Here is a 12,426-nt window from a genome sequence, read left to right on the forward strand (position 1 = left end):
GTTGCACTGCTTAGTACCCAGAAGACCCAAATCTCTATCCCCGGGTTGATGCGGGACGCGATCAGTTGCCGTGGCTCCAAAGGTGGTGGCCCTGCGGCTGCTCCAATCACCGCCCGGCGGAGGAATCGGGGCGGGGACAAGCGAGGAAAGTTATAGCAGATGTGGGGAGCCGGGCTGGCAAGGGAGCCCGGCAATCTGGCCCTGTCAGGAAGCCAGATCACTTATTCCTCAGGGTGTCTTGGAGGCGTCCTGGGGGGAGAGCGCAGGGGCCAAAGGAATCCGTTCCGATCTAGCTGACCCAGTAAACCATGGCGCCTTTGGGGTTTCTCGTGACTGGCGCCTCCTCCGCCTCCTTCCGAGGGCTACCCTGGGGGCTGCGGTTGCTGCCCATGTCAGGATCTGCTGCTCAGGACTGCTGGAAGTGGCGGAACATCTGTGTCTCGCTGATGCACAGCCTGCTCACCGGGACCAGGGTGCTGCTCCGGTGCCCTGCCTAGCGATTCGAGAGGCACCAGATGAGGATGAGCGGGGAAGCCTGAGGTTAGGTTCAGAATTGATTGGAGACCTTCAAAGTCTGAGACTGAAGTGGAGACGTGAATGCGTGGGAGGGCGGTACTCAGTCTGAGAATGGGTCGGGATCTTGGATAGTCTGGCCATGGCTCCCCCATTTCTCCCAGGCTGTCGTGATATCCGCAGATGGCCGCTGATTCATGGCCGCCTATTCATGGCCACCAGCCCTGGGCCCTGCTGATGGTGGCAATGTCAGTGGGTCTGCAGGGAAGACGGGCCAGTGAGGGCAAACTTCGAGCGGGAATTTTAAGTCTCTTTTCCCCACATCCATAGAGGCTAAATGTTTCTAGAAGTTTTCTGAGACAAACTATTAGGATTCCTTTCTAGGCTGTGCACCAGCTCTGGTAAGCCTAACATTCATCCCTCCATGTCCATATGTTACTTCCTGGCCAATGGGGCTGACATGGATACATATATGTATTATATATATACACATTAGTTGTCAACGGACCTTTATTTTATTTATTTGTATGTAATGCTGAGGATTGAAACCAGGGCAAGTGCTGTACCACTGAGCCACAACCCCAACCCCTTCACACAGATCCTTTGACCCTAGCTGGGACTGATTGTCCCAATCTTAGGATGAATTGGGGGAGGAATTGATTGCTGGCCAAAGTTGGGAATTTGTACACTGCCCAAGAAGATGGATCCTTACAGGTCTCCAGCTGATCACAGAAACTGAATATGGAACTTTTTGAAAAGGAGGGCCTAGGGATGGGGCACAAAATCCCAGGAATGGAAGTTGGGGGTACTTTGCAGATGCTGAAGCCTGATGAGAGGGCCCCTGAGCCAAGGCAGTTCAGTCCCCGTGATAAGGGAAAGCATAAAGAATGGGTTTGGGGGAGGTTTCACAAAATGCTCTGGAGTCCCTTGTGTAGAGACTGGGAGATTGGAACATGATGGGTACAGGTCATGGAAGGTCCTCTGACCTTGACCTCCACTCCCAGGTAGTTGAGCTGCCTCAGCACCACTGTTCTGTCTAGTCACTACGTGGGCTTCTTAGTGGTGTTTCTGCTCTTGGTGCTGAACTCTGACCACTTCTACCTGCAGAAGCTGCTACTGCTTTCTCACCAAGCCTCATCCCTGGCCTTCAGTGTGACCAGTTGGGCCACTTGGCTACCCTGGCCTTCTTCTACCTGATACCTGTGGTGGATGAGTCTATGGTTGCTCTAGTAGCAATGCCAGGTGCCTCTTGCTCTGGTCATCCTTGGTGGATCTGGGCTGGTCACTGTGAGTGCCACAAGCATCACACTGGGTGTCAGAATCCAGATGAGTGATGTTCTGTGGTCTTCATCCCACCCTTCCTTGGGATCAAAGAAACCAGGGGGACCAAAACATGTGATGGTGAGCCTGTCACCAGAGACAAATCCATTTTCAGCCTAAAATCTAGGGGAAATAGCAGGCTCCTCTTCTACCAACCCTGGACAGAAGGTGGGGTCAGGTTAAAGAGATGGTGATCTTTACTGCACAGTCCTCCATGGGCATAAGGGGTGGACTACAGTAGCAGTACCTCAGGTCCTCTTCCAGCTAACTCACCTCCCTACTGCCCCCACCCCCCAGCTTTTTGTGTTTTGTACAGAGGATTGAACCCAGGGGTGCTTAACCACTGAGGCACATCCCCCTCCCTTTTTATTTTTATTTTTTATTTTGAGACAGGGTTTTACAAAAATGCTTAGGGTCTCACTAAGTTGCTGAGGTTGGCTTTGAACTTGTGATCCTCCTGCCTCAGCCTCCCAAGTCACTGGGACTACAGGCACATGTCACTGCACCCAGCTATTTCCCTCCATGTTTTAGGATCCAAGAGGAAATGCTGATATTGATGACTGGGTGGGAATGTGGTTTCCTTTTCACTGAATTCCATCATCACATGATCACCCTTTCCAGAAAAATAACTCAAGAGGAACAACCAGAGTTATCAATAAAGGGTGACAGAAGGCATGAAGCTGGAAGAAACTGCCAATAGAAACAGAAACTTTTTACTCTAGCACAGGGACAGATGAGGGAAAGTGAGATCCTACTAGAATCAGAGAGATCTGGTATAAAGGAAGTAGGACCAGAGAAAAGACAGGCCTCACATGATCAAATTTTTTCAATGGGAAGGGAGTACAAGAGATGCTATTGCCAGTAGAGATGGGTATTACCATTGCCAAGTAACAGAAGAACCCAGGCCACTGCAACTACTGCTGATGCTTTTGGTTCTCAAAGCCATGCTACAGGTTTTGAGTTTGTACTTAATCTAGTCCTACTATATTCAGCCTTTTTAATTATTTTGTATCTTATGATCTTTCAAAGAAAATGTACATCTTGGTGGAATGGAGATGGGGCTAGGTTCATCTTAAGACAGCCCCAAAGTCCAGAGCCATAGAAGAAACTCAATTACCCAACCTAAGTAACTAGTGTATGACTTTCCCAGGCCCAGGGTCTCATGAAAGAATGAGGGCAGAGGCAGAACAGGTGATAGAAGGCTCCCACTTGACTGCAAAGGGATAAAAGAATAGCTGACCTGCTTCTGGATCTCATTTGAAAGTTCTCCTTCCTCCCTTGATGTTTTTGCTGTATTTTTTTTATTCTTTATTTTTTGTTGTGACACAGACCCCTTCTTTCTCAGTCAGAACATCCAAGTTGAGCGAGAAGCAGTGGAACATGCTCATAATTCCAGTGACTCAGAAGGCTGAGACAGGAGGATTCCAAGTTTGAGGTCAACTTCAACAATTTAGCAAGGCCCTAAGCAACTTAGCAGACTCTGTCTCAAAATATAAAATAAAAAGAACTGGGATGTGACTCAGAAGCATAGTACCCTTGGGTTCAATCCCCAGTACCAAAAAAAAAAAAAAAAAAGTAAGTATGGTAAATGTAGAGCAGATTAAGGTTATTATTTTACTAAGCAATGAACAGAAAGAAATAACACTTTCGATCATCCACAGAAAAGATACATGAACAAAAACAAGAGACCAGATTTTTTAAAAAGCACTGTTAAGAGCTGGGCGCGGTGGCTCATGCCTGTAATCCCAGTGGCTCTTAGAAGGCTAAGGCAGGAGGATTGTAAGTTCAAATCCAGCTTCAGCAAAAGTAAGGTGCTAAGCAACTCAGTGAGACTCTTTCTCTAAATAAAATACAAAATAGGGTTGGGGATGTGGCTCAGCGGTTGAGTGCCCTGAGTTCAATCCCTGGTACCGTGCCCCCACTCCTCCCCAAATAAAAAAGTATTGCTAAGAAGTTGAGGGAAAGACAAAGAGGGTGACAGATAGAGGTACATAGATTGAGAGATGGATAGAAGGAAAGGGGATTAATTGAGCGGGCAGGACAGAGGCAAAGAGATTGAGGGTGAGCAAGAGAGCCTTAACAGAAATATGGAAAAAATATTATTACAGAGGCTGAGAGGAACCCAAATCATAACTGGCCATAAACAAAGAGGACAAGAGAAAATTGAATAAAATAAAGGCTAACAGAAAGGAACTCCAAGTGTAAAAGGCACAGCTAGTCTAGACCGCAAAATAGTGAATGAGTGATAAGGAGAGCAAGCAGACTCTGAGAGATGGAGGTGATAGCGGCAGATCCAGAGATTAGCACAGTGAGAGGAGAGAGATGTGGAAATAGAGACAAGGGGGGAATTAGAGGAGCTGGGAAGCAGAAGGGCAGAAGGCAGAGATGGCAGTCAATGAAAAGATTCACTGACAGAGAAGAGGAGCAGGAAATATGTTGAGTTGGAGGCAGGCAGAAAGACAAAGGACAAACAGCTGTAGTGTAAAACGCAGGCTGACAGTGACCGATAGGCAGAGACTGGTAGGAACAGAAGGACAGGACAGAATCAGAGATGTACACTGAGATAGAAGAATAAGCACAGGGACTGACAGGAAATTCACAGAGAGGAGAAAGGGGGAAGGACAGAACAATAAATATTGGAAGGAAGGAACGAAGAAAAAGGAAGAAGAAGAAGAAGAGAGAGAGAGAGAGAGTTGAGTGAGGTTTCACATGCCTGTAATTCCAGCAACTTGGGAAGCTGAGGTAGGAAGATCACAAGTTCAAGGCCAGCTCGGCAAATTAACATGATTATTTTATTTTCAAAATAAAAAGGGATAGGGATGTAGCTCAGTGGTAGATCATTTGCCAAGTATATGTGAAGCCCTGGGTTCAACACCCAGTTACCACAAATTTTTTTTTTTTTTTAATAAATGAAGAGAAAAAAGAAATAATGAATATGTGAAAATAAATTTAAAAAAATGGCTCCTGTGAGATCTCTGTCAGAGTCATGAAACACTGAGGCTCAAAGGGGAAAAAATAACAAAAAGAGACTGAGGAGAAACTCACAGTGGGAAGTAGGTAAACACAGGTAGAAAATAAGAGCAGAGGGTTTACATGTAATAAGACTGCATTCTGAGAGGCACAAGTATAGAAAGAAGTTAAGATACAGAAACAAAGTTGTTGTTTTTGTTTTGTTTTGTTTTTAAGCAGGGTCTCCCTATGCTGCCCAGGCTTGTCTGGAACTCTAGGGCTCAAACCATCTTCCTATGGTCCCTACTGAGTAACTGGGACCACAGATGCTCACCACCATACCTGAACAAAGTAGAATTTGGTGGCTGGGGTTGTAGTTCAGTGTCAGAGCGCTTGCCTAGCATGCATGAGGCACTGGGTTCGATCTTCAGCACCACATAAATGAATAAAATAAACGTATTGTGTCCATCTACAACTAAACCCCCCCCCCCAAAAAAAAAAAAAAAAACGTAAAATTTTGTCAGAGAGTTTGTCCTTAATGAAGTATTTTCAAACCAGGCGCAGTATCACTTGCCTATAATCCCAGCAACTTGGGAGGCTGAGGCAGGAGGATCACAAGTTCAAGGCCAAACTGCCATTTAGCAATATCCTACATCAAAATAAAATAAAAAGGACTGAGAATGTGACTCAGTAGTTCAGTGTTAGAGTGGTAGCAAGCAAGAGGTCCTGGGTTCAATTTGCTATACAGCAAAAAAAGAAAAAAAAGTATCTTCACAACTCAGTTGCAGGAGCTTGGTTGTAGTTCAGTGGTAGATGACTTGCCTAGCTCATGTGAAACACTGGGTTTGATCCTCAGCACCACATAAAAATAAATAAATAAATAAATAAATAAATAAATAAATAAAAGTATTATCTCCATACAACTAAAAAATATTTTTTTAAAAAGGAAAAGAAAAATAAAACTCAATTTGCAGCCAGTCATGGCGTCATATGCCTGTAATCCCAGCTGCTCAGAAGGATGAAGCAGGAGGATCCTGAGTTCAGCCAGCCTCAGCAAAAGTGAGGCGCTAAGCAACTCTGTGAGACCCCGTCTCTAAATAAATACAAAATAGGCCTGGGGATGTGCCTCAGTGGCCGAGTGCCCCCTGAGTTCAATCCCTGATACCACCCCCCCAGCAAAACAAAAACATCTGAGGGGGGTATTGAAGTCAGTATTAATTCACCTTAAGTCACACACCTTATCTTTTGCCACTGTCATAAATTCATGGTTCAAGTGAGCACCTCCTGAGTAGAGCACTCCTGTGACGGGTGTCCAAGAATTTGACCACTAGGGAAATAAGGCTGCTTTTGTGGGTAGGATTGTGGCTCAGTGGTAGAGTGCTTACCTAGCATTTGTGAGGCACTGGGTTCAATTCTCAGCAACACATCCAAATAAATAAATAACGGTTCATCAACAACTAATAAAATTTTTTTTATTACCTAGGAAGTGCTAAGGCCCTGGGTTCAGTTCTCTGCTAAACAACAACAACAACAAAGTACGGATGGGTTGGGGTATAGCTAAGAAAGAAAGAAAGCAAGCAGATGTTTTATTCGGCATGAGTCTGATCAGCAAGCTGATGCTTGATGGATCTAAACCATGCCCAGGTAAAATGGTCCTCAAGACTAGTTGCTTATTAATTCTTTGGTGGGTGATAGAAGATGCTTTTCTAAACCAAGCTAGAAAGTGAATCTCTCAATAGAGGGTTGGTAGAATTGTGTTGTGATGATAATGTAAAGTTGATTCAGCTACAAATTTGAGTATGTGTATTATGTGTGTGTATGTTAAGTGCATTTATATAAATGTCACATGTAATTTATACCCATTTACCAATTATATACATATAAATATACATATATAATTATATATGTATATTTATATGTAATTTATACATATAATTTATGTATATAATTATATATGAATATACTATGTATGTATATTTATATACATATATAAATACATATATATTTATACATGTATAAATATATAAATATAGTTATATATAATTATATATAATTACATATATAATCTCTATTATATATTATGATACATTCTCTATTGTATATGTTTACCAATTATATATATAATAGAGAGATAATATATTATATTATATCTCTCTGATAGAGATTTTTACCAGTGGTTCGTAGATCTTTAGAACTTATTTGAAATCTACTTATGTGCTGCTTTGTCATTGCACTATTGATTTTCTGCTCTCTTCAACCACATTTAAGTCCCTTGAAGGCAGGGACTATGTCTTTAGCTTCTTGCATTGACTGAGTCAACAATGTCAAATTTTTCTGGTGCTAATGATAAATAACACACATATATGTATACACACATGTATTTGTTGTGTTAAGCTAATATCAGGCATAAATTAGAAAACTCCCACTTGAATTAAGATTATACATTTGATTCATGTTTGTAGTTTTTATGAGTTAATCTGGTAAATTATTTTCACTCCTCTTACATTGTTTACAGTATACATAAATTGTTTTATTAATGCACATGAATTTATATACTTAGCCTTAATACTTCTTAAGGTATGTGATGGTACACTAATATAGTGCTTTAGTAAACTTTTTCACCACTGTGACTTCAGCTAACATTCTTTGTGACCTAAAAAGACCTAAAGAATTTCAAGATATTCTACAGTCAAATAGCAAATTCGTGCCAGGTGTGGTGGTGCATGTCTATAATCCCAGCTAGCAGAAGGCTGAGGCAGGAGGATCACAAGTTGGAAGACAGCCTCAGCAACTTAGTGAGGCCTTCAGCAATTCTATCTTAAAAATAAGAAATAAAAGGGATTGTAACTCAGTGGTAAAGCATCCCTAGGTTCAATTTGTAGTACAAAATCAGTGCCGGGGGTAAAAACCCAAAGAATTGTTTAGCCAAATTCATCCTACTTTTACAAGAAAATTAAATCGAAATCTTCTTAAATGAATAGTCAACACTTTATTATATATAAAAATCCAGATTTGTCAGACTGAGAGTTAGGAACCCTCATTTCGTAAGAGACCATGAAAGACAAGTTACTCTAAAAATGAGACTGCCTATGTTGAGATGAAATGTTTCTTTAGGATGATTTTTAAAAAATACTTTTTTAGTTGTCAATGGACTTTTTTATTTTATTTATTTATCTGCAGTGCTAAGAATTGAAACCAGTTCCTCACACATGCTAAGCAAGTGCTCCACCACTGAGCCACAACTCCAGCCCCTAGGATGATAAATTAAGTCATAGCATCCATGGCTAAATCTTTGTTGTGCTCCTACTACACGTCAGATACTCTTTATACATTATCCAATTTAATCCTATGTGATGGATTCATTTATCAATTTTATATGAAAGAAAAGAAAAAGGTTTCAGAGAAATTGAGCAATTTATTCAGGTTTGCCTGCTTACCTAGTGCCAAGAAAGACCTGGACTCAAACCCAAGTCTTGTACCATCTGTGGCGCCTTCCCTGCTGTAGCTCTTTGAATGCTGGGGATCAAATTCAGGGCCTTCCCAATGTTAAGCACATGCTCTACCACTAAGCTACAAACCCAACCCCGACCTATTTATTTTTGTCTGCTAACAGTGTAGGAATTTGCTTTTGAAAACGACCCTGCTCTCACTGCTCTTCACAATGGGCATACAATCCAGGCCCACTCAATCAGAATATAATATCTTCTTTTGCTAAATTGAGTTCACGACGTAAGGAAAGAATATGAACCTCAGTACCTTGACTTCTACTAGGACTTTCAGCTAAGATGTGTTCTATATGTTCTGATCTTGCTAATCTAGGATGTAAAAGAGCTTTCATGAGCAATGAAGTCAACCCAGAAAAAAAGTACTCAAAAAATGGAGAGTGATTCCTCGCATCATTTGAGTATTTGGATCAAGTTTAATTGGGATTATATTTGAGTCAGTAAGAGTAGAATCATTTGGAGTGTGGATTATATTTGAGTCAGTAAGAGTAGAATCATTTGGAGTGTGGAAGGATGATGAGGATCAAAGAATAATAGTCTGTTCAGTTCAATAATAATCTTCAGGAATAGAGAAACTCAAGTCAGCAAAAAAACAAAACAAAACAAAACTTTAGTTGGGTGCAGTGGCACATACATGAAACCCCAGTGACCCTGAAGGCTGAGGCAGGAGGATGGTAATTCAAGGACAACACTGGGCAATGTGGTAAGGCCCTGTCTCAAAATGAAATTTAAAAAGACCTGGGAGCCAGGTAGTGACATATGTCTGTAATCTACTACTTGGAAATCTGAGTCAGGATGATTACAAATTTGGGGCCAGCTTAGGCAATTTATTAAGACCTGTCTCACAGTAAAAAATAGAAAGAGCTGTCTCAATGGTAGAGAGCTACCAGGTTCAATTCCTAGTTGTTACACATACACCTACACACACGAGGCCAGGGTATGTAGCTCAGTTGTTGAGTACCTGCATAGCATGTGCAAGGTCCTGGATTTAATCCTCAGTACAAAAAAAAAAAAAAAAAAAGAAGATTACTCAGTCTGGAGGAACTGAAGGAACTGAAGAAGTCTGGAGAAGTGAGGCAACTTATCCAAGCATACCCACATAATTTGTAGCACGGCCAGAATCAGAATCCAGGTCTTTGATTTAGTTCAGGGCTCCTTCTTATATACCAGTTTGCCTCTTTCTATATAGAAAGCCTGAGAAGTGGAGAAACATCAAGATGGAAAGGTAGGAGCCAGCTGACAACTGAAGATCTATCGAATGATATAAATTGCCTCTAAAATATTTACAAATCAGTATGTTTCAGTTTGAAAGCCAGACTTCACCCACTGTTGATTTCTGTACTTTTAAAGAATGCAGTAACTATGCAGGGCAGAGGTTCATTTCAGTTTTCTTCTGCAGATGTGAACAGCACTTAACTTGGTACTGTGGAGCAGTACCTGCCTCTGATCTGGCAGAAGCCAAGACTTCACTGGCCTCACCTTATGTAGGACCTGACCCAGAAGTCCAGGTCTCAGACTGGGAGCTTTTTTTCTGCAGCAATAAGGATACAAGTCATGTGGGCTTTAAGTAGAAGGATGGGAGGTAATTAGTGGAGTAGAATGTTAGAGTCCCTGGAAAGGAATCCACCACCACCAAAAAACAGACATTGGGACAACTTCTGACATTCCAGGGATAGTAAATAATTTCTTAGGTTTAACTTTGCCCCGTCTCCGGCCTGCCTACCCATGCCCTTGAGAGAACTTCCTCATCTCCTTGACCAGTGAAAATTCCTAACCCTGGAGGATGAGAGGGTGGCATGGTGACTGTCCCTGCACCACATCCCAAGACAGGGCATTCTGAGGGAAGACAGAGAAGCCTGCACAACTGGAATGTCACAAACGCCTGATCCAGACCAACAGTGTCAACCACTTCTTCACCAGCTCCCCTCAGCAGCTTGTCCAAACACTATTTTCCCAAGCTCTGTCCTGCCTTCCCACCCTCAACCGTTGGCAGAATCTAAATGTTCCTGACTTCCACAATGAGTCAATGGCACTGCTGTGCAAGGCTAGAAGAATATAGCAATTAGGAGTGGGGAGCTGGGGCTCTGGGGAGATGGAGGAGGGAAACAGGCACAGTCTAAGGCAGCTGCCGCAGCATTTCCTTAACATATGTCAATTTTTTTTTTGTAACTGGGGGTTGAACCCAGAGACACTTTACCACTGAGCTACATCTCCAGTTACTTTAATTTTTAATTTTGAGACAGGTTCTGCACCTGGCGTATAAGGATTCCTAAAAATTCATATGGACTTTACATTCTCTTTCAAAATCTATCACTATCGGTTTTTGTTTTTTGTTTTTTTTGGTACTGGGGATTGAACCCATGGGCACTTCACCACAGAGCCCTGTTTACATATCATTTAGAGACAGGGTCTCGCTAAGTTGCTCAGGACCTCATTAAGTTGCTGAGACTGGCTCTGAACTCTCAATTCTCCTTAAACTTCCAAGTTGCTGGGATTACAGGTGTGCGCCCAGCTCACTATCTTTTTTTTTTAAATATATATTTATATGTATAGTAGATGGACACAATACCTTTATTTTATTTATTTTTTTATGTGGTGCTGAGGATCAAACCCAGACCTCACACGTGCTAGGCAAGCACTTTACCACTGAGCTCAACCCAACCCTTACTATCTGTTTTAACAGAAAATAACATTTGAAATAAAGTTTCAATTAAATTGCAATACTTGCCTGGTACAATGATGCACACTTGTAATCTCAGCTGTTTGGGAGACTGAGGCAGGAGGATTGAGAGTTAAAAGTCAGCCTCGGCAATTTAGCAAGGTCCTGAGCAACTCATTGTCTTTAAAGAAAATACTTTTTAAAGGGCTGGGCTGGAAATGTGGCTCATTGGTTAAGTGCTCCTGGGTTCAGTAACCAGTACAAAAAAAAAAAAAAAGAAGAAGAAGAAGAAGAAGAAGAAGAAGAAGAAGAAGAAGAAGAAGAAGAAGAAAGAAAGAAAAAGAAAAGAAAAGAAAGAAATTGCAATACTTTATTTTACAAAATGTCAAGTGAAATTGTCAGTATTGTGATCTACGGAAGATATGTCATTTTATTTTGTTCCAAGTATCACTACCACGTTTTACTTTTCCTTATTCTCCTTTCAACACATGTTTGTAAAGGACCTACTATGTACCAAGCACATAGGAAGAGATATAGCACATCGTGAGAAAATGATCCAGAGTCCTGGCCTCAGGGAGCCTGGAGCCAGATGGGAAACTGGGAAAGTAGGAGTCATCCAGGGAAGAGAAACCAGAGGTGATGGATATAGAAACAGGTCACCCAAGGATCCATAGTTCAAGAATGGACAGATGATCTGTAGATAATGGGTTGGTTTCCTTCTGACATCCCAGGGATCCTCACTTGGAATCCTTCCTACTAAACCCACACTTTCTAGTATTCTCCTAGCCTGTGCCTAGCAGTGCCTGTATAAGAAACACAGGAATCATCCTCAAGTTATACTATCCACCTCCCACCTCATCCACACACATGCAATTAATCACCAAGTTCAAAATGACTCTCACATCCATTCATTCCTTTCCAACTCTGTTGTTCGATCTTGGGCTAAGTAACCATCAGCTCTAGTCTGGATGACATAATTATGGCCTCCTGACTATTCTCTACATGGCAGCTTGTCTATGATTGCTAAAATGCAAATGTGATCACATCATTTCCATGCAAAATAACATCCAGTAATGCTTTTTTTTTTTTTTTTTTTTTTTTTTTTTTAATGGTATTGGGATTAAACTCAGGTGCACTCTATCACTAAGATATATCCCCAGCCTTTTTAGTTTTTATTTTGAGACAGGGTCTTGCTAAGTCACCCAGGCTGGTCTTGAACTTGTGATCCTCCTCCTGCCTCAGCCTCCAGGATTACCTGTGTGTGCTGCTGGTATTTTCTGCTTCACTTGTTATGTGACTTTCTTCAGTTTTCTAAACATGCCATGATTCTTCCTTTCTCAGGACTCACCCTAGCAGTGCCCAAGGCCTGACATGCTTTCCATTCCCCCCCACTTTCATCTTTCTGGCTTTCCTCCTTCTCACTTGTTGTCTTATACATTTTCATTTTGTAGTGCTCATTTCCAACATCTCTTTCTCTAAAGA

At 41.8% G+C, this 12,426-nt stretch overlaps 1 protein-coding gene across 1 annotated transcript; it reads left to right on the plus strand.

Annotated features, from left to right (window-relative positions):
• Nucleotides 1-243: 243 nt before the first annotated feature.
• On the plus strand, nt 244-1,953 carry TLCD2 (TLC domain containing 2; the record flags this gene model as incomplete). Its single annotated transcript, XM_079130367.1, is given in 6 exon segments — nt 244-484; nt 678-684; nt 688-765; nt 1,522-1,681; nt 1,684-1,744; nt 1,746-1,953. Coding segments are annotated over 6 exon segments (690 nt in total). The 5' UTR covers nt 244-308.
• Between the last annotated feature and the right edge of the window lie 10,473 nt (nt 1,954-12,426).

This window comes from Sciurus vulgaris, assembly GCF_902686455.1.
Source record: "Sciurus vulgaris genome assembly, chromosome: 3".
NCBI lineage: Eukaryota > Metazoa > Chordata > Mammalia > Rodentia > Sciuridae > Sciurus > Sciurus vulgaris.